The sequence below is a fragment of the Talpa occidentalis genome, unplaced genomic scaffold, assembly GCF_014898055.3.
Source record: "Talpa occidentalis isolate TD23 unplaced genomic scaffold, MPIMG_talOcc4v2.1 talOcc4.8, whole genome shotgun sequence".
NCBI classification, from domain to species: domain Eukaryota; kingdom Metazoa; phylum Chordata; class Mammalia; order Eulipotyphla; family Talpidae; genus Talpa; species Talpa occidentalis.
The window spans coordinates 71,287,823-71,308,412 of NW_023605194.1; the positions used below are offsets into that span (position 1 = coordinate 71,287,823).

Below are 20,590 nucleotides of genomic sequence, written 5' to 3' on the forward strand. Positions count from 1 at the left end.
TCTGAACCGCATCTTTGTAGACTTTCGGGGAAGAGGGAATGAGAAAGGGAGCCAGAGAGACAGAGAAATAGGGAAAGAGAGAGAGAGGGAGCAAGTGCTGTACAGGGAGATGGAGATGGACAGGAGAGAGAGAGAGACGCAGAGACAGACACTGAAAGAGGGAAGGGAGGGAAAGGAAGGGCAGGGCCAGGGGCCAGGGGCGGGGCAGGGAGTGGGTGCTGGGCATAAGGGAAACCAGGGCCTGCAGATGTCTCCCCGTCCCAGGCGGTCTCGTTCTTGGGGCTGCCACTCTCCAGTACCCCGGTCTCTGTGCCCCCAGAACCCGTGTCCCCTTGGCCACTCTTGACCAAACTGGTCCCGGGCACTGGTTGGGGCATGAGCCCGGGCAGCCATGCCCCCCGTCACCCACTTGGATTAGGGAGCGCCACTTGACAGGGTTGGGTAAGACTGAGGCATCAGGCAACCCCTCCCCTGGGCCCGATGGCTCCGCTGTCACCAGCTTTCTAGGCAGCAGACTGGGTCCAGCAGGCCCTGACCGCTCGCCCTCAAAATCTGGGCCCGAGCCTTGTCTAAAAGTCCAGGACCCTCTGCTGACTCCCTTTCTGTGGCTGACCTGCCTTCCTGGGGGCGGTGAGGACGTTCCGCGGGCTCGGGCACTGGCCCCTTGCCTGGCCCCATCTGGACACCTGTCCCTTTGGACCTGTCCCAGCCTCTCTGAGCTGTGCCAGGGCCACCTCCCTCTGCTGGCCCTGACAGTGTGCTTGTGAAAGGGAAGTCTAGACTTTTGCAACCCTGGGGGATGGATACACTCAGCTATTTGGGACTATAAAAGCTGAGAATTTTGGCTCTCTTTTCATTTTCTAGAAGGGGAAATAAATCTCAGTGGCGTGGGAAAAGCAGAGGACAGGACATTGCGAGGGCAGTGGCAGCCAGGACCACTGGCCCGCCCCTCCTCTCCTTGGTGGGAGGGGAGGGAGGACAGGAAGGGTCCTGTGGGTGGTCTGAGGGCTGCTCTAGTGCCAATCCTCCTGGCGGGGCCTCCTCTCCCTGGCCTGTCCGCACAGCACCTAAGCTAAGGGCCCGAGTCCGCTGGTCCCACTGCACCCTGGTTGTCTGTGATGAAAACTAAGAGTTTGGGTTTTAGGGTAGCCGGGTTCCAGCTTTGGGGTCACGTCACCGTTGAAGCAGACCCTCCTCCAGGCTGAGCCCCCTGGGGGTCCGGCTTTGTGCTAAGAGTCCTCCGTAAACCATCTCATCCCTGCTCAGCACCCACGGAAGTGGCCCCAGAGTTACTGGGAGGGTGGGTGAGTCCTGGTGGACACTGGGGAGCTGGACGGGGTGGGTGACAGACAGCGGGGCCTGAGGGCAGCAAGAGGCGGCACTGACCTCGGGCCTTTGCTCCATTTCGGACCCAGGAGCCCTGGCCCGCCATCCCCTGCCCTGCTCATGTCCATGTGGCCTGACCTGGGCAGCGGGACCCTCGGCTCCATTCACCCGCACGGCAGGCTCTGCAGAATGGAGGAGTAGGAACAGTGGGCACTCAGGGCAGGTTGCTCTGGTGCCTGATTCTGCTGCCTGCTCAATCCTAGCCACCCAGGGACTGGCCTCGTGGGCTTTGGGTCCTCTGTGACCCTTGCAATGGACACTGGGCTACCAGCTTTGCATTCCCCCTGCCTGGGGCATCTCCTTTCACTGTCCTTCCAGGCTCTTCCCCAGAGCACCCAAGGCCTGTAGGCCTGCAGGCCGCTCCTCTTCCAGCTCCCAGTCTCCTGTGGATATGCCTGTGGCCGCTGTCCTGGGCAGCCCCGGGCCTGGATGAGACGTCCCTGTGGCCTCCACACCCCCTTGTCCTGGGCCTCCCTGAGTTCACTGCTCCTCTGAAAAGTGGGAGCAACACCAGCACCAACTTCTCCAGCTGCTGTTTTAGGCATAGGAACTGGGAAAGGCCGGCCTGAGCTGGCGGAGGCCTGTGCTGCCCATCCTGTGCCCCTGCTTGCTCCCCTGCCCATCCCCTGGCCACCTGCCTGCGAGGGCCCGCCCCAGACCATGCTTGATGGCTACTCCTGACCAGAAGGCCCGTCCTGCTCCCGCTGGCCAGCGGCTGACCAATCGGGCTGCAGGGGCTGAGCTGGGCTGGGGTGAGCAAAGTGTCCTGGGTGTGAGTCCTCCGCCCCCGCCCCATCCCTGACTTGCAAGAAGGACCCGACTGGAAGGTCCTCGCCCCTGTTCCTGTTCTCGTCGGGGGAGCCCATCGCCTTTGCCTTGTGCTCACCTCTGGCTCCTGTGCCTGCTTCCCTGTGTTGGGCAGGGGAGAGCCCCACGAGGGGCTGGGGTCCCCCAGGCAGGCAGGCAGCAGGACGGCCAGGAAAGGCTGACCCGCCTTTGGCCATCTTGAGCTGGGGCAGCCCTCAGCAGTCAGTGGGCTTTGGCTGGACTTTCCAGCCCTCATTTCTCCCCCGACACGGTCTCTGAGGCGGTGTCTGCCCCTTAATGCGTCTCTACCCTGTGCCCCCCTTTTTAGGGAAACTTAATTAGCAGCTTCCTTAGGAGACGTCTGGAGCACTCTCAGGTCAACTGGCTGTGCAGACTCAGCAGCTGGCCTTCCTCTCTTGCAAACAAGACAGGAGCTGCAGCCAGCTGGGGTCCCCACCCCCGACACACATGCGTACTCCACGACCTATTCTTGGCCTGTGGGGTTGTGTCCTGACACCCTGCCCCATGGGGTCCGGGCAGCTGACTCCCGAGTCTGCCCAGCAGGTCGGAACCTGCCAGGGCTCCTGCTTTGGGGGCTTGGGGCAGCTCCCAACAGAGACCCCTTGAGGAAGGAACACATTCATCTGTTATCAGCTGCCCAGACCTGAGGAAGGGTTTGCTGGTGAGGACGTAGGAGGTGGCATTTGGGGAAGGGGAGGTGTGAGAGGAGGGACAGACCCTGGGGGCGTGTTTCAGTCCAGGGAGGCAGGCTGGCGCGCTCCAGGGGGCCTCTCTGGGACTGTGGGGGCCTGGCCAGGGGGTCTATCTGGCCAGGGCCTGCAGAGAGAGAGCTCCTCCTCCTGCCCTGGCTGGGAAGACAGTGCCCATCACAAGCCGACTCAGGTCAGGTTTCGTCCTCCTCCACTTCCTCTGCTTCTGCTCACTGGGCTCCTGAGTGCCTGGCTGGAGGGGGGCGCAGGAGGAGGTGGGCATGGTGGCACCTGCATCATGTTTGTGAGCCAGAGGCAACTCAGCTTCTGCTCCTGCTCTGGCCAGCAGCGTGGGTGGGGACAGTCTCCGCCGCCCTGGCTGTGTCTTGGGCTTCCTTCCCTCTGCCCTGGCTGGCAGCCACGGCCCCAGGGCACTGCTTGGAGGCGCAGGCGCCCTGGTGAGCATGCAGGAGGCAGGGGAGGTCAGCCTTCTGCCCCAGGTCAGCCTGCTCCCCACAGGGCATTGCTTGTCCGCCCTGGTTGACCCCGCTCCTGCTGGCACGTCTCCCTGCCCTCCCAGTTCGCTGTAGGCTTGTCTGCTTGCCAGACTTCTGAGCTATTCTAGAACGTTCCAGGGCAAGGGAAGGAGCCCAGTCTGTCCAGATGGGGAGCAAGCAGGAGCCAGACTGGCTGGAGGTCTGGCAGGCTGGACTGATAACAGGCCGGTCGCAGAGGCCACAGGGAGCCCCACCACATCCACCTCCTCCCTCTCTGGAGAGATGGACTCACGTACCACACAGGGGGCGGCCTCCTCTGAGGGTCACACACACCCCACGCAGACAGACACACACATGGACGGACACACACACGAAGAGACACACACGGACACATACATGAACAGACACCACACACTGACACATACACAAACAGACACACACGTGGACACACACACAGACACACACCACACATGGACAGACCCACACACAGACAGACATACACGCGGACACACACACGTGTGGACAGACACACACGGACACACACACGCCACATCCCTATGTGCCCTACACATAGGTGTGAATAGGGGAACTGAGGCCCATAGGAATGGAGTGGCAAGGGCCCATCTGCCGCCTGACAAGCAGCCACTTGAAACACTGGCCCAGGGACTGAGATACGCCAGGACCAACGGGTCACCAGAGAAGGATCCCAGCCGTCCATCACCTCGAGGCTCTGGGTCGACATCATGCTGGGTCGACATCATGCCCAGACCCAGCTGCCTCCCCTCTGGCCGCCCCCACCCCATGGCAAGTCTGTTCAACAGCCTGCACCAGGGAGCAGGCCCAGCTGTCCGCCCAACAGCCTGTCAGTGTGGTGCCTCCCACACCACCAACGGCGCCCTCTGGAGGCGCTTTCTCATCTATAAGTTTCCAGGGTTTGCAACCGGCAAGGGCATGTCACCCCCGTGTTGTGGGTGCTGGCTCCATGGCCAGCAGATAGATGGCCAGCTTCTGGCCTCTGAGCAGGGGACAGGCCTGGCTGGCAGAGCTGGGCCTGGGGACAGCACTCTCTCCTGCAGGGGCAGTGCCAGTGTGGGCAGAGCACCCAAGTGGAAAAGATTGCCCGTGCGCTGGGCAGAGCGGGAGAAGGGACCTGGAGCCATCCCTTTTGGTGCTGCCTGCCAGGACTGACATAGGACCTGCAGCCATCAGGGCGGGATTGCTCCTGCCGGCCAGGGTGCCTGAACCGCTGAGCAGCCCTGTGGGCACCAGAACCTGCTGCCCCTAGAGCCGCCCCCAAGGCCCTGGCAGCTCTGGGGTCTCACCACACCCTTGGATGACAGAGATCACCTTAACCACCACGTCTGCCCACCTGGTCCCGGGAGCGGGTCGGGGTGTGTGTCACGGGGCTTCTCTTCGGTGCCTGTCTCATTCCAGGGCATGGGGAGGGCAGGGAACAGGTAGTTTTGGGGGGGTATCTCCAGCAAGGCTGTTCCATTCCAGGCCCAGAGCTTCCAGGGGAGCCCTCTCCCCTCAGCTGTCCTGGAGGGCACCGCTGCCCACCGAGCCCTCTGAGGTTAGGGGCCCAGGCTGCCCTCCCCCAGGACAGACCAGGAGGACCCTGCCGTCTGGAGCTGTGGGCGAGGGAGCCCCCGGACATGCTGGGGAGCCACTCCTCCTGGCCCCAGCTGCAGCAGGGCTGAAGCCGCTCTTTGCTGAGTGAGCGAATGGCTCAGAGGGAAACGGCTCCTGGAAAGCCGGTGGTGGGTAGGGCTGGGACCATAGCGCCCCATCCCGTGCTGCACCCCAGCGGACCAGGTGCCCACAGGGCTGGTGCGGTAGCCGCCTGCACCCCTCATGGCAGACGCTGCCCCTCCTGCTGTGTGCATGCGCTCTCTTCATGGCTCTGGACGCATCCACGCCAGGTCATCGTTCCTGCCGCCTCCTCTTCAGTGACAGCGTCACTGCTGCTGGCTGATCTGTATGGGCTGGACAGGGCTGGACGGGGCCAGGCGGGAGGACGAGTGGCCTTGGGGCGGCCCCGGGCCCTCAGTGGGCTCACGGTGTGAGAGGGCGGGAGCCGCCGTCTGAGTGCTGTCCTCCCTGCAGTGGCAGTTGAAATGCTGCAAATGTGACTCCCGCCTGCCTCAAGGTTACAACAGCCACAGGGTGGAGAATGTGGCGGCCACCTCAGGCCCCGCACGCTGGTGGCAGTCCCAGAATGGTGAGCCCCCAGGTGCCCCAGCGGGGGGTGACGGGTGGCTCCCCAAGGCTGAGCTGGGTCTCCAGGCTGAGCCAGGAGGCGGGAGGTGGGAGGGGTACTCTGTTTCACCACGTCACAGAGAGCGGCAGAAGGATTCAGCTTGGGGGCAGACGGTGGAATCCCCCAAGGTTCGGGGGCACCAAGTGATGTTGGCAGGACCCTGGCAGAGCGTAGGTTGGGTTTTGAGGAGGTGGGACCAGTGGGCGCTCCCATCCCTGCCCCCCAGGGCGGCCAGACACCAGGCAGGAGTCCTGGCCTCACCCAGCCACTCCAGTCAGAGACTTGGCCAGGGCTGGGGGTAGGGGGCAGCTGTCTAACACCCCACTCTGACCTTCCAGGCGTGAGCCCCGTCTCTCTGCAGCTGGACCTGGACCGGCGATTCCAGCTTCAAGGCATCGTGATGGATTTTAAGGTGAGTTTCCTGGGGGGACCGGCCATGTCTCCAGGGGGGCACTGCTTGCCCTGAGCCTGCGTCGTGGAGGTGTGGCGGTCTCTCCTGGAGGCCAGCAGTGGCTCATGTTTCTGCCCAGTGGGGCCGGCACCTCTTCCTCCACACCCCACCCAACCTGCTGGTCAGTGCCCGCTATTGGCTGGGGCCAGCATGCAGTACATGGCAGCTGTGGGGGGTGCCAGGCATGGGCTGAGGGAGAAGCAGCGGGGGGCAGAAAGGGAGTGTCTGGTTGGGGGGTGCATCAGAGCATGCACTGGGGGATGGACAGGCCTAGGCAGCCAGAGCCAGGAGAGGCCCTTCCAGGCAGGAAGCAGGCCAGAGGGCAGAGGCGGCAGCTGCAGGCCACTGCGCTGGGTGGGGCACAGGCCCAGGGAGGCAGGCCCTACCATGAGGGACGGGCCTGGAGAGCTGCAAACTGACCGAGACGTACCTTAGCCCACAGACACATGCCTGAGGGCAGGGAGCCGGGCGCCCAGGGCAGCGGGGCTGGATCCATGGCAGGTCCTCCCTTGGGGTGTTTGGCAGTTTCTGGAGACAGCTTGGTGGTCTCTGGTAGTGGCCAGGGGTGCACTGACCGTCACCTGCTGAGACAGGCCACGGCCAGGCAGCGTCCTGGGGGCGTTGAGTTGGGTCTGGGGACAGTGAGGAGTAGGAGCTAAGAGCGCGATAGCCATGGTGGGGACATGTGCAAGGGGTGGGCTCCCAGAGGAGGTGACATTCAAAATGAAGACACTGGACAAGAGGGTCCACCAGTGGCAGGACACACGCGGCAGGAGGAAGATGCATTGCACAAGGGCTGAGACGAGGCGCAGGCGGCAGGAACAGTGGGACATCCCAGAAGCAGATCCTATGGCCCAGGAGACGGTGCCCAGATTCATGGTCACGGGGAAGGGCCACCAACCCACAGGGAGCTATGCCCACAAGAAGGGTATCCTCTAGAGGAGGGAGCCTGCAGACTGGCGAGGAGCTGAGGAAAGGGAGCCCTGAGTGTGGCTGCCGGGGATGAAGGCTGCTGTGGTCACCATGGAAATCAGGATGGAGGCGCCTCAGAGAGTTAGAAATAGCTCATGTCATTCTGCTTTTGAGTTTGTGTCTGAAGGAAATGAAATGAAATTTTCAAAGAGATCCGTACCCCTGTGTTCATAAAGGCAGGGCTCAGATCAGGGGACGTGGCTGAGTATCTGCTGATGGACAAATGGTTGACAAAGATGTAGATGGCGCTGTGGAATATCACGCAGACATGACAAAGGAGATGCTGCCATTTGAGACAAAGGCTGAACCTTGAGCGCATTCTGCTGGGCAGTATAAGCCAGAGAGCATCTCCCTCATGAGGAATCTCAAACAGCTGAGCTCATGCTCAGGCCCTGGTCTAAGCGGGGACCTTAAGGGCAATGTTGAAGAGATGAAATCTCAAGGGAGGGTGGGATGCCACAGAGGCAGCATCCAGCTACTGCAGGTCTTGGTGGTACATGGCACTATGACACAGGCATTCAGGATAGCATCTGAGCTGTGGGCCTGTCGGGCTGGCCCTGGGCAGGGGTCCCAGCTCAGCGTGACTGGGGCCTGAGCTACAAGCATGGCCCAGTGAGGGCCTGAGGGCACAAACATGCTGCCTGGGCTGTGCGGTGGGTGGGGTTTCAGGCCTGGGTGCTGGGGCTGGGCCAAGTCGGGTCACACCTCCAGAACAGGCCTCCTGTGTGTACTCGCCACTGCTCCCGGGAAACCCCAGAGCCAGTCTTTGCCCACCCTGTGCCCCTCCTGCCCTCACTGTGGCTCTGGGGGCTGCCCACCCCTCCTTTGCCCTGTGGCGTATCCCTGAGTCACTCAGGCCCTCCTGTCCACAGGGGCCCATGCCAGCGGCCATGCTGATCGAGCGCTCCTCTGACTTCGGCCAGAGCTGGCAGGTGTATTGCTTCCTGGCGGCCGACTGTGCCTCCGCCTTCCCGAGGGTGCCGCAGGGCCAGCCGCGGGGCTGGCAGGACGTCCGCTGCCGCTCCCTGCCCCAGAGGCCTCTCAGGAGGCCCGATGGCGGTCAGGTAGGTACAGGGATACGAAAGGGCTGCATGGGGAGGGCCCTGACCACCCGTTTTCTCCAGTCGCCCAGGCAGCCCCAGGACACCCTAGGCTAGGCCCCCTGCCGCTCCCTGTCTCTGGTAAAGGCCTCAGCCTCGGGAGTGTGCTGGGGACTCCGGGCTGGCCCGGCTCTCCTCCCAGCCTCTCTCCAAGCTCTCCCACAGGGAGGTCAGCCCACAGCGCCCCTTGGGGACGTGACTGCCCACAGGGTCCAGGAGGCAATGACATGGATCCTACTAGTCTGGTGCAGCCTTGGTGCCATGAACCCACCCAGCAGGCTGTCCTCGGGCCACTGTCTGCCCAGCCTCCCTACCTGGGAATCCCTCTTCCCCCATGACCGTGCCTCCTGACCCCACGGGCTGCTGCTGTCTGTCTGCTCTCCTGCAGACTGCCCTTCCTGCAGGGCTGGGGGTCCCTGTGTCCTGGGTTTTGCCACCCCTAGATCTGTGTTCACCATGTTCTGAAGACCCCAGCCCGGAAGGCAGGCCCTCTGCCATGTGTGGAGGCCGACAGGGAAGCGCTCCTGGGCCACGCAGGAAAACCAGGGTCTAGAGGTGCTGGCCCCTCTGCCTCGTGGTCCTGGCTGTTTATTCCTCTCAGATCTTTGGAAAATCAGTCCCTTCCTCGGGCGCATGTGCTACGTGCTCTGCGACTCTGGCCAGGAAATTCCATCTCTGTGTTTGCAATGCCCAGGAGATGTTATGTGCGCACCTGTGCGAGCTTAGGGTTACGAGGGCATCTGGCTTCCCAGGGCGGCGGCTGGATCATCCCAGGTGCCTGCTGAGGGCCTCACATGAAGGGAAGCCTCTGAGCCCAGCTAAGGAACTTGTCCCCTGAACCCCTGCAGGTCCAGCTCAACCTGATGGACTTAGCCTCGGGGATTTCAGCAACTCGCAGCCAAAAGATTCAAGGTGTGTGTGGCCGCCGGGCGGGGTGCTGGGGAGGGGCCGGAGCATAGGCCCTGCAGTCCCAGGCAGGGGTCTTTGCCTTGTGGGGACCCTGGGGCATCTGCAGCCATCCTGACCTCCCCTCACCCCTCCCTCCTGTGCCCTTGCAGAGCTGGGGACCATCACCAACCTGAGAGTCAACCTCACGGGACTGGGCCCCATGCCCCAGAGTGGCCGCCACCCGCCCAGCACCTACTATGCCATCTCCCAGCTGCGCCTACAGGGCAGCTGCTTCTGCCATGGCCACGCCGCCCGCTGTGTGCCCCAGCCCGGAGCCCCCACAGGCGTGCAGGTGACCGCTGGCCCCAGGAGGGCGGGCACGCAGCCGTCCAGGGCAGGGTGGGCCTTCCCTGTGGGCAGGAGGACTCATACCTTAGCCCACTCCTTGGGAAGCTCCTTGTTCTCGGTCCCTGCGAGTTTGGTGAGGGGTCCCTATGGCCAGGCCTCCACCCACCCTGTCAGGTGACCCTGCCATGGGTTCCCAAAGCTCCAGGCACCCGAGCCCCAGGCGAGCACCTTGCTGCAGACTCGGAGTCCCACCTGGTGGCAAGGAGTCGGGCACAGCCACCAGGTCCCAGGATGAGTGGGGCACAGCAGGTGTGTGCAAGACCCCAGCCCCACGAGGGCCTGACTCTTGCTGGGAAAGCAACAGCAGGGGAGGCAGGACAAAGGGGTACCCTGAACTGTGTGATGCTCAAGCCATGGCAAAGAGCAAAGCTTGGTCAAGAAGCCTCTGGCTTGAGGAGAATGGGGGTGCAGAGGGAGGGCCTCCCAGCCTGGGGCCCCTCAGGGCAGGCTGTACGCTGGTCACTGCGTTATGGGGTGGTGTCCTTGAGATTTGGGGTGGGCTGGGTTGGGTGTTGATAATTTTTAAAAGCTCTGCAGATGATCAAGGTGCATACAGGGCTGAGAGTCCTGAGCCTGGTGGAGCAGGAGCAGTCCCCCCGCCCCCACACCTCCACCCTGTCCTGTGCTCTGCTGGTGGTGAGAGAAGGGAGCCCATGGGGATCACGTTGTCACACTGGCAGGCACGGCAGGGGGTGGCTCTTGTGAGGAACGGTGGCCCCAGACTGCTGTATGGGCACCTATGTCATGCCTGGAGGCTGGTGCCGGCTCCTTGCAGGCCCTCAGCCCAGCCGCCAGCACAAGGCCTGGGATGGGGCCTCCAGAGGGCCCAGAAGCTTCTGGAACCAACTGTTAACAAGCAAGAGCCTCCTGGACTTGGGCATCTCAGGGTCCAGGTGCAAGGAAGGAGCTTTAGGTGTCGTGTGGTGGCACACACACTTACACACTCACAAAGCATGCACTCACACACACTCATACACACACATATGTTCTCTCACATGCCATGCACACTCACACCCGGTGACCCGCCGCCCACTGGCGGGTCACAGAGCTACTAGGGCGGGGCGCTGGGCCGAGCAGGCCCCCTCAACGAGGGTGTTCCCCGCTGACCACTGCCCGGTCCCAGGTGCCTGACGTCTGCGTCTGCCAGCACAACACGGCTGGGCCCCACTGTGAGCGCTGTGCCCCCCTCTACAACGACCGGCCCTGGAGACCAGCGGACGACCAGGACCCCCACACATGCCAGCGTGAGTTCCTCCCCAGACCCCCTCCAGATTCTGACCTCTTCCATACTGCCTGGGAGGGCTAGTCTCAGTCATTTATGTCTAGACCCCACTGAGTTGCTTCGGGCTGTCCTTGCCAGCTAGGTGGAGTGCAGGCCTACCTCTAGCACCCATGCCAGGCTGTCTGCTGTCCCCTCCTTGTCAAGCCCTGGCCTTGGGGCAGCCCCCGTGGCCCCAGCTTCCATCCCACAAGACGCTCCTCTTGGGGTCTCCCCTTGCGTGGCCTGCAGTCGGCAGCTGTCCGGACCCTGGGCCAGCAGCGCGGGCGGCAGGCGACAGGGCCCTGAGACTGCTGTCCTTGCCCTCCCTTTTAGGCTGTGACTGCAACGGGCACTCAGAGACCTGCCACTTTGACCCCGCTGTGTTCGCGGCCAGCCAGGGTGCCCATGGGGGCGTGTGTGACAATTGCCGGCACCACACGGAGGGCCAGCACTGTGAGCGCTGCCGCCTGCACTTCTTCCACAACCGACGCCCTGGCGTGCCCCCGCAGGAGGCCTGCATCCGTGAGTACGCGGGCTGACTGCGTAGCCCTTGCCTTCCACGAGGGCCTGGCCCGGCTGGACGGGCTGTGTCCTCTCCCCAGCCTCAGGGGCTCCACCCGCTGTTTCCTGCCCCTTGGGTGCCACACAGAGGCGGGAGGAATGTTACAGTATGGACACACCAATGTGGGGCACAGAAACCCGCAGGGAGGCAGGGCCCAGGAAAGAGGCTCGGGAAGGAAGGGCCCCTGGGTGGGAAGCTGGTCCCCACTGGGCTCTGCCGACAGGAGTGAGGCGGCAGGGACTCGGCCTCCAGCGGGGACCTGACCACCTCCCAGGCCCATCTCCTGGCCTGCACAGGGGGCTTTTCCCCAGCTTCAGGGCAGTGTGGGAGGCCCAGCAAATGGTAAGGACAGACTAGGCTCCTGTGCCAGGGGCCTGCCCCGTTGGGGTCCCTGCACCCCTGCTTCCCTTCGTTCTTGGAAAGTGAGGCTGGAGCACAATGAGACCACACTTACTGCAGCCTGGTGGCCAGAAGCGAGCATCCAGTTCTTACGGCAGCTTCCTGGTCACAAAAACACTACCAGACTCCCCCGCAAAGACCCGCGCGCTGCCATAATAAGCATCATGTGTTCTCATTCATTCATTTGCTTTCCAAAGCCTTATTCCAGTTCTGGGTTGCCAGGGTTGGAGCCTTCCTGGCAGCTCAGGGTCAGAGAGCTCAGTCTGGAGGGTCCTCACACACACACACACACACACACACACACACACACACTCCCGCTGGACAACGGGGGTCCCCAGAGAAGACCTGTACCTTCCTAGGGCCCTCCCCAAGGTCGGACCCTGTGGCAGGGTTCCAATGTTCCCCACTGCCATCCGAGTGCCTACAGTGCCCACCTGGCAGGCTGGAGGCTGGGCCTGGGCAGCAGCTGGGGGCAAAGGTGGGTTGCCTTCCGGAACCAGCCCTTACACTTCTGCTTCTCTTCGTTCCTCGTGGTGGCTGCCACATGTCCAGCCTGTGAGTGTGATCCCGACGGGGCGGTGCCCGGGGCACCCTGCGACCCACTGACTGGGCAGTGTGTGTGCAAGGAGCACGTGCAGGGGGAGCGCTGTGACCTGTGCAAGGCAGGCTTCACCGGCCTCACCCATGCCAACCCACAGGGCTGCCACCGTGAGTGGGGCCGCAGGGCGGCGGGTAGGGGGGTGGCGGGTGAGTGGGCAGCAGCGGGTGAGCGGGTGGAAGGCGGGCAGCCTTTTCCTGGCTCTTACCCGGGCCCCTCCCCTCCCTGGTGCCCATCCGTGGGGGGCGTGGGCAGCCCCTGGGCTCAGCCCGCTGCCTCCCGCAGGCTGTGATTGCAGTGTCCTGGGATCCCGGCGGGAGCTGCCCTGTGATGAGGAGAGCGGCCAATGCCAGTGTCTGCCACATGTGGTGGGCCCCAAGTGTGACCAGTGCGCCCCACACCACTGGAAGCTGGCCAGCGGCCAGGGCTGCGAGCCATGTGCCTGTGACCCCCAGAACTCCCTCAGCCCCCAGTGCCACCAGGTAAGCGTAGGGTCTGGTCCCCTCTGGCCTGTCTCCCTCCATGCTGTGTTCCTGGGCCTTTTCCAAACCAGGCTGTCACCTGCGGCCCCTCCCTTCAGGGGCACCAGTGTCTCCCCTTGGTGGCTCTGAGCTTTTGGCCCTGCTGCTGGGCCTCTCTGAGTCTTGACTTCGGGCTGGTTTTGGGGGAGCCCCTGTTCTGGGGGCCCCCATTCTGCAATGGGCCCAGGGCTGCCTGCTGGTCAGAGGCTGGATGCAGCCACCACAGGGGCCGAAATATGGTGTCCTCACACCACTCGCCCCTCCAGTTCACAGGGCAGTGTCCCTGCCGGGAGGGGTTCAATGGCCGGACATGCAGCGCTGCAGCCGTGCACCAGTGTCCCGATCGGACATACGGAGACGTGGCTGTGGGCTGTCGAGGTGCGTATCACCGGGGCCCCAGGTTGTGGGCAGAGGACATCCCGCACTGGGCCCAGGATTGCCAGGGTGGCTACCCCTTGCCCCCCACACCCTGGGTGGGCAGGCCCAGGAGGGCACGTCCAGGGGCAGCAGACCCAGTGCAGTTCCAGCTCTGCCCGCCGCAGGCCCCATTCCCTCACCCAGCCCTGAGCTCTGGGACTCCCACAGCCTGGGCCATGGGGGCCTGACCCTGCCCGGCGCAGTGTGGAGCTCAGGCTGTCACGCGGCCTCTCCCAGCTGGGATGGCCACCACAGTCCCACAGCAGGGCCCCTCGAGCTGGCCTCCCTGCCTCTCAGGCCCGGACACCTGCCCTGACTGCCCTGCCCGCAACTCTCACCCTAGCCTGTGACTGCGACTTCCGGGGCACCGAGGGCCCGGGCTGTGACAAGGCCTCGGGCCGCTGCCTCTGCCGTCCGGGCCTGACTGGGCCCCGCTGTGACCAGTGCCAGCGTGGCCTCTGTGACCGCTTCCCAGTGTGTGTGGCCTGCCACCCCTGCTTCCAGACCTACGATGCTGACCTGCGGGCCCAGGCCCGGCGCCTCAGTGGCCTACGCAACGTCACCGCCAGCCTGGGGCTCGATTCAGGCCTGGCCGCCCGTGACCTGGCCTCGAGGATCCTGGACGCCAAAAGCAAGATGGAGCAGATCCAGGCAGTTCTCAGCAATGCCGCCGCCACAGAGCAGGAGGTGGCCCAGGTGGCCAACGCAGTCCACTCCATCAGGTGTGCCCGCCGCCCGCGCTCAGAAGTGGCACGAGGGCCGCCAGCAGCTCCCGCAAAGCCTGGGAGGGCTCGGGCCCAAGGTGACAGGACAGTCTCGCGGGGCCAACCTGCTGGAGCACAGGCAGGGCCCAGCCTGGGCCTTTAAGGTGCCTGGGTCTGCCCCGGGGTAGTCGCACTTGGTCCCCCCAGAGGCAGGGACTCTACGAAGAACTGGCCTTGGCCTGGGAGTGGGACCACCCACACCCCTCCTGCCTGTGGGACCGCCAATCACTGGGTGTGGTTCTGAAAGATTGTCATCTGTTTGCCTTCCCTGGGCTCCTGCTGGCTGTGGGTGCCCCCGGCCACCCAGAGGTGCAACTTGTCTCCAGAGGGTGTGTCGAGTCACAGCCTTCAGCTGGTGTGCTCGCCTGGGGCTCCACAGCCAGAAGTGGGGCCAGACTATAGGGAAAAGCACCGGGCAGGGAGTCCCTGAGAGCTCACAGGCCGGGGGTCCGGGCAGTCGGTGGAGACAGCAGCAGTGGGCACTCAGGGGGCAAGTGTGGATGAAGAAGGGATACTCAGGAGCCTGCAGGTGCAGGTCCTGGCTGAAGCCAGCCTGTGGCCGGCAGGAGGGGACAGGAGAGGCCTGTCATGGAGGCAGCTGGTGAGGCAGGGAACAGGGGCTGTGATGTGAGGGTCACACAGTGAAGGGAGGAGTTTATGTATCCACCTTTGGGGGCTGAGGGCTGAGCTTTGTCCAGTGGGGGGACTGAGAGGCCATGCCCTGTCCAGCAGGGGGATGGAGAGGCTGTGCCCTGTCCGGCAGGGGGATAGAGGGCCCATGTCTTGTCCAGCAGGGGCACAGAGGGGCTCCCCAGCTGTGTGGTCTCTGCTCTGCTCTGCTCTGCTGAAGCCTCTGCTTTCCCTGACTCAGTTCGTTTTCTCCAAGGCCTGGCTGGCTTTGGGGTGCCCCTTCTGTCTCCACTGAAAGCCCTCCTCCCATCTCAGGCGGACCCTCCAGGGCCTGCAGCTGGACCTGCCCCTGGAGGAGGAGACCTTGTCCCTCCCAGGGGACCTGGAGAATCTGGATAGGAGCTTCAACCACTTGCTGGTCCTGTATCAGACCAAGCGGGAACAGTTCGAGAGGATCAGCAGCGCTGACCCTACAGGTGGGGATCGGGCTTGGTCAGGCTGCTTGCCCCTCCATGTCCTGCCCTGGGCCTCAGGTGCAATGCCTCCCGCCCCCTCTGCTTTCCCGCAGGGGCCCTGCGCGTGCTGACCGCAGCCTACCAGCGCTCGGCCCAGGCCGAGCGGCAGGCCTCCGACAGTACCCACCTGTTGCTGCGCCTCAGGGACAGCCGCCGGGAGGCCGAGGCGCTAGGGCGGCAGGCGGGAAGCGCGGGAGGAGCCATTGGCCCCCAGCTCTCAGCCCTGAGACTGAAGCTGGCTGCCTTGCCAGACCTGACACCCACCATCAATAGGGTGAGTGCAGCCCGAGCCCCTCCTGTGGCCTAGCCGCCCCCTCTGCCATTGACCTGGGCCAGGTCTGGCCTCGGATTCTCACAGGCGCCCTGGTTGCCAAGGACACCAGCTCTGGCTGTCGGTTTGTGGTGTGGGCTGGGAGTGGTTGGTGAAGAGTCGCGGTGCCCTCTGATGCTCCATCTCTCCTCAGCTCTGTGGGGGCTCCAGGCAGACGGCCTGCACCCCAGGAGCATGCCCAGGAGAGCTGTGTCCCCGAGACAACGGCACGACCTGTGGCCCCCACTGCAGGGGAGCGCTCCCTAGGGCGGGGGGCGCCTTCCGAACGGCTGGGCAGGTGGCCGAGCAGCTGCAGGGCTTCAGCTCCCAGCTCCAGCAGACCCGGCTAATGGTAGGTGCCAGGGCTGGCACTGGGAGGGGCGGAGGGGAGGCCCGGACGCCCCACCTTCCAGTCAGGGAGCAGGGGCCAGAGGCAGCAGGGGGCTGGCCCAGGCCCACAGGCCTGAAGGTGGCCTTGGGGCCGGCGTTGGGATTTTTACCTGATCAGGTTCTGGGGCCAGAGTGGGTCACTGAAAAATACTCCCCTGGGGCTGGGGGCAGCCTGCAGAGCCCTGGCAGCTGCTGACCAGCAGTCTGTGGGCAGGTCAGGGCCACTGAAGAGGCCGCCTCCAAGGTCCAGGCTGATGCCCAGCGCCTGGAGACGCAGGTGAGCACCAGCCGCTCCCGCATGGAGGAGGACATCAGGCGCTCACGACTCCTCATCCAGCAGGTTCGGGACTTCCTCATGGGTGAGCCACCACCGCTGTCACGGTCCCCTTCCCCGACCCTGCACCCCTCCACTCGCCTGGATCCCCACTGGGCTCCCTACTGACCTATCTGTGCCCAGGAGCACAGCCTGCTCCCTTTAAGCCCTTCCCTTGTCCCTGAAATGAACCCCCATTCCCTGCCATGCCCTCTGGCCCCTGCTTGAGCTGGCTGCCCGCCTCGGACGCCTGCCCAGTCCCACTCCAGGCTGCTGCTCTGGCCCTACTCCCTCAAGAGGCTGTTCCTGGCACCCAGTCTGGTGGTCCCTCCCCACTGCTGCCCTCAGAGTGGACTCCACCGCCCTGTGGGTGCTGCAGTCACCTGTGGGCATCATTGGTGGTGTCCCTGGACCAGCCACTCGGGAGGTCAGGGCAACTGTCCCGCGGGCTATGTCGGCCCCGGCACACTTCCAGACATGGATGCCCCATGCGGCCTGGAGGTCCAAACAGCTGGGGCCCACCTGGCCTGGGGCGGTGGAGATCCAGGCACAACGGCCACCCTGGCACATGGGCAGCTGCTTTTCTCCTTGCTCACCCTCTGCTCCTGCATGCACTTGCACATGCTCACGCACACTCTCTTACCTCCTTGCTTTGCATGTGTTTACTTCCCTGGATTGGCCCTCCTGCCCCATCTCCCCACCTGTCTCTCAGAACCCTCTGGAACCCCATCTCCAGAAAGCCTTCCTGCCCCGCACGACTGGTCATACACTCCTCATCTGGTGGCCATTTCCACCTGTGCTCACCCGTCATGCCCCTGCCTGTCTGTCCTGCAGACCTCATGCTTTGGGGCCTGGTTAGGCCTCAGTTCCATCTCCCCACACACTGTGCTGTGAGTAGGGCCACGGAGCCGACGCAGACTGAGCCCGTAGTGCAGCCCGGTGATGCAGGCAGAATAAAGGAAGGGCCAGAGTGAGGAGTGTGGGCACCTGGGAGTGCCCACCTGGAGTGCTCACCTGGGCATGCTCACCTGAGAGTGATCACCTGGAGTGCTCACCTGGGAGTGCCCACCTGGAGTGCTCATCTCAGAGTGCCCACCTGGGAGTGCTAACCTGGGAGTGCTCACATGACAATGCTCACCTGGGAGTGCTCACCTGGAGTGCCCACCTGGGAGTGCCCACCTGGGAGTACTCACTTGGGAGTACTCACCTGGGAGTGCTCACCTGGAGTGCTTACCTGGGAGTGCTCACCTGGAGTCCCACCTGGGAGTGCTCACCTGGGAGTGCTCACATGACAATGCTCACCTGGGAGTGCCCACCTGGGAGTGCTCACATGACAATGCTTACCTGGGAGTGCTCACCTGGAGTGCCTACGTGGGAGACTTTCTGGGGCAAGTGCATCTTGAGCCTCACTCTAAGAGTAGCACTCTGGGTCAGAAGAAGGTTGTGGGCTCCAGGAAGTCTTGTGAAAGCTGCAGGGACATGCCCAAACTGCTGGGCAACAGGTAGCAGTCAATGCCAGGGAGGAGAGCTGGCAGAGGGGAGGCAGAGCTGGTGGCTCTGAGGAGGAGGAGGCATTGAGCAAGCATAGGACCCTCTGGCCCTGCTTTGGGAAGTGAGCTCTCTGGTAGCAGAGGGGAGTGTGGAAGGGCCCTCAGTGCCAGCCCCTGCAGCCCCCAGCCAAGCCCATGTGTGCGGAAGTTAATTCAGGGCCAGCTGTCTGGCACCACCTCCCTCCTCCACCCTTCCGCTTGCTGTGGCTCCAGACATGCGGCTGTACCTGCGGCTGTGCCTGCAGCTGTGCCCACAGCCCTCCTCCACGGCCTCCGACAACACACAGAGCTCGGGCCCGTGGCCATGAGGGCAGGCAGCCCTGGGCAGAGGCCAGAGCCTATGCCCCACAGGTGCTGCTCAGCCAGGCTGGGCACCCCAGACTCACAGGTGCTGTCCTGCAGACCCTGCTACGGATGCGACCTCAATCCAGGAGGTGAGCGAGGCGGTGCTGGCCCTGTGGCTGCCCACGGACTCTGCCACGGTCCTGCGGAAGATGAGTGAGGTGCAGGCCATTGCAGCCAGACTCCCCAACGTGGACCTGGTGCTGTCACAGACCAAGCAGGACATCGCCCGGGCACGCAAGCTGCAGGCCGAGGCGGAGCAGGCCCGGTATGCCTGGGCCACCTGCTCCTGCCGGGACCTCCACACTGCTGGGGCAGAAGCAGCTCTGGGTCCTGGGGTCGGGGGGTGAAGGGGAGTTGGTGGGGGGTGCTGTGGTCACTCTGCGGGACGTGACAGCCAGAGTCCAGTTAGCCTCGCAAGCCCTGTGGGCTTCCGAGTCCCTCACGTCTGCTGGGGGTCCCAACAGGAAAGTGACTTTCTCCTGCCTGTGCTGGGCTGTGCTGGGTGGTGGGACTGAGCCCACCCGTTCCTTGACTCCCGCTCTGCCCAGGAGCCGCGCCCATGCCGTGGAGGGCCAGGTGGATGGTGTGGTGGACGACCTGCGGCGGGGTGCCGGGGCACTGCAGGAGGCCCAGGACACCATGCAGGGCACCAGCCGCTATCTTCGGCTCCTGCAGGAGAGGGTGGCTGAGGTGAGGGGCAGGGTCCTCCCCTTCTTGGGAATGAGCGGAGAGTCCAGCCACAAGCCCTAGAAGCTGCTAGGAGGTGGCCTGGACAGAGGCTGAGCTCATAGGGGTGACAAGTTTGGCCGAACCTTGACCTTGGATTTTCCATCCAGGTAGTCAGTGCAGAAGCTACAGCACGAGGCTCAGCTGGGTTGGGGAAGGGAGGCAGGGAGCCAGGATCATGGGGGGCAGGGGCAGGGTGTCCTAGAGCTCTCTCGCTGCCTGCTGAGGGGAGAAAGAGCTGGAAGGCACAGCGAACCCAGCGTCCCTCTCCCACAGGTCCGGCAGGTACTGGGGCCGGCGGAGAGGCTGGTGACTGGCATGATAGAGCAGCTGGGGGGCTTCCAGGCACGGATGGAGGAGCTGAGCCGCCAGGCCAAGCTTCAGCAGACACAGGCTGCCCAGGCCCAGCAGCTGGCGGAGGATGCCAGCCAGCAGGCACTAAGCGCCCAGGAGGTACAGAGGGGGCCCGGCCGGCACTGTGGGAAATCTTGGCTTGAGGGCACTGAGGGTGACCATGACCCCAGAACCCCCAGCAGGATGACCCCAAACTTGGCTGGGCATCTGAATTCTGCTCTGCTGACTTGTAGTTGGTCCAACGGCTGTCCTGTGCTGGGAAGCTTGCAACAGCAGGCCTGGGACCGGCCCCAAGCTTGCCCCTCGCGGCTCAGTGGCACCGGCACTCAACCTGCCTAGCCTGGGCCCCTCGCGGTCAGAAGGGCCCAGAGAACCCTTCTCAGGAGTTCCCTTCTGGGGTGGGCAGGCACCGAGCTGGTTCTGAACAGTGTGGCATAGTTGCAGGGGGGCGGGGAGGGCAGGAGAGGGAAGGGGGAAATAGACGGAACAGACTGAGATCTAGTGGGTGGCCAAGGGTTTGCAGAGGCAGGGCCAGCCCACAGGGGAGGCAGGAGGCGTGCCCATTGCTTTGGTCAAAACCCAGTGCTGCAGCCAAGGCTTGCGGGCTCCGGACAGCGGCAAAGGGGCCCCTGAGTGTCCTCCCTGCACAGGGCTTTGCGAGCGTCCGGCACAAGTACACTCAGCTGAAGGAGCGGCTGAGTCGGACACCCATGCTGGGGGAGCAGGGCAGCCGCATCCTGAGTGTGAGGACAGAGGCAGAGCAGCTCTTCGGGGAGACTGTGCAGATGATGGACAGAATGAGAGGTGAGGGGCTCTGGCTGGGCACTGACCCTGTGTGTGCCGGAGTGGGGGCCGCTCCACCCCCACATCCCAGGTCTTCTGGCCAGGTTCCTGGGGGAGTGGAGGGTGCAGGTAGGGAGAGCTGAGGAGCCTTTGGGGGGTCTCACTGCCCCCGCCCCCCACTCCCTGTACCCTCAGACATGGAGGCGGAGTTGCTGCAGGGCAGCCAGGCCATCCTGCTGCGCTCGGCGGACCTGGCTGGACTGGAGCGACGCGTGGAGCAGATCCGGGACCACATCCATGGGCGCGTGCTCTACTACGCCTCCTGCAAGTGAGCGACCGGCGCTGCCGCCCACAAGGGCCAACCCGCGCCTGACCCAAGTGTTCTGAGCTGCCTGCCGGCAGACCTGTACCATGAGGACACTCCGGGCTGCTGTTGACTGTGCCTTGGGGCAGCGGCCAGGGCGGGGGACAGACCTGGCGCGGCTGGTCACCGTGGCTGGAGCCCTCACGAGGAAGAGCCGCTGGCCAGCCAGCGTCCCCACTTCTTCCTGAAGGCTGAGGCTGGAGTATGCACAAATGCAGCTGAAGAGGATGGGCAGAAGGGAACCCCAATAAAAATCTTTGGCAAAGAACCTGGAAGCTCCCCTCGGAGTCAGCCTATACCTCTGTCTGC

At 64.0% G+C, this 20,590-nt stretch overlaps 1 protein-coding gene across 3 annotated transcripts in view; it reads left to right on the forward strand.

The window, feature by feature from the left end:
• LAMB3 (laminin subunit beta 3) overlaps window positions 1-20,555 on the forward strand; it is a 28,719-nt gene extending 8,164 nt beyond the window's left edge. For all 3 annotated transcript variants that reach the window (XM_037496725.2, XM_037496724.2, XM_054690337.1), the window contains 20 exons: window positions 5,507-5,621; window positions 5,999-6,072; window positions 7,956-8,147; window positions 9,032-9,095; window positions 9,242-9,423; window positions 10,603-10,723; window positions 11,074-11,262; window positions 12,254-12,409; window positions 12,585-12,781; window positions 13,087-13,198; window positions 13,581-13,959; window positions 14,947-15,107; window positions 15,200-15,420; window positions 15,611-15,808; window positions 16,061-16,205; window positions 18,112-18,319; window positions 18,603-18,744; window positions 19,057-19,233; window positions 19,785-19,938; window positions 20,113-20,555. In XM_037496725.2, the coding sequence (XP_037352622.1) occupies window positions 5,507-5,621; window positions 5,999-6,072; window positions 7,956-8,147; window positions 9,032-9,095; window positions 9,242-9,423; window positions 10,603-10,723; window positions 11,074-11,262; window positions 12,254-12,409; window positions 12,585-12,781; window positions 13,087-13,198; window positions 13,581-13,959; window positions 14,947-15,107; window positions 15,200-15,420; window positions 15,611-15,808; window positions 16,061-16,205; window positions 18,112-18,319; window positions 18,603-18,744; window positions 19,057-19,233; window positions 19,785-19,938; window positions 20,113-20,249 (3,324 nt within the window). In that variant the 3' untranslated portion in view covers window positions 20,250-20,555. The remainder of the gene's footprint in view (window positions 1-5,506; window positions 5,622-5,998; window positions 6,073-7,955; window positions 8,148-9,031; window positions 9,096-9,241; window positions 9,424-10,602; window positions 10,724-11,073; window positions 11,263-12,253; window positions 12,410-12,584; window positions 12,782-13,086; window positions 13,199-13,580; window positions 13,960-14,946; window positions 15,108-15,199; window positions 15,421-15,610; window positions 15,809-16,060; window positions 16,206-18,111; window positions 18,320-18,602; window positions 18,745-19,056; window positions 19,234-19,784; window positions 19,939-20,112) is intronic.
• Window positions 20,556-20,590: the final 35 nt, after the last annotated feature.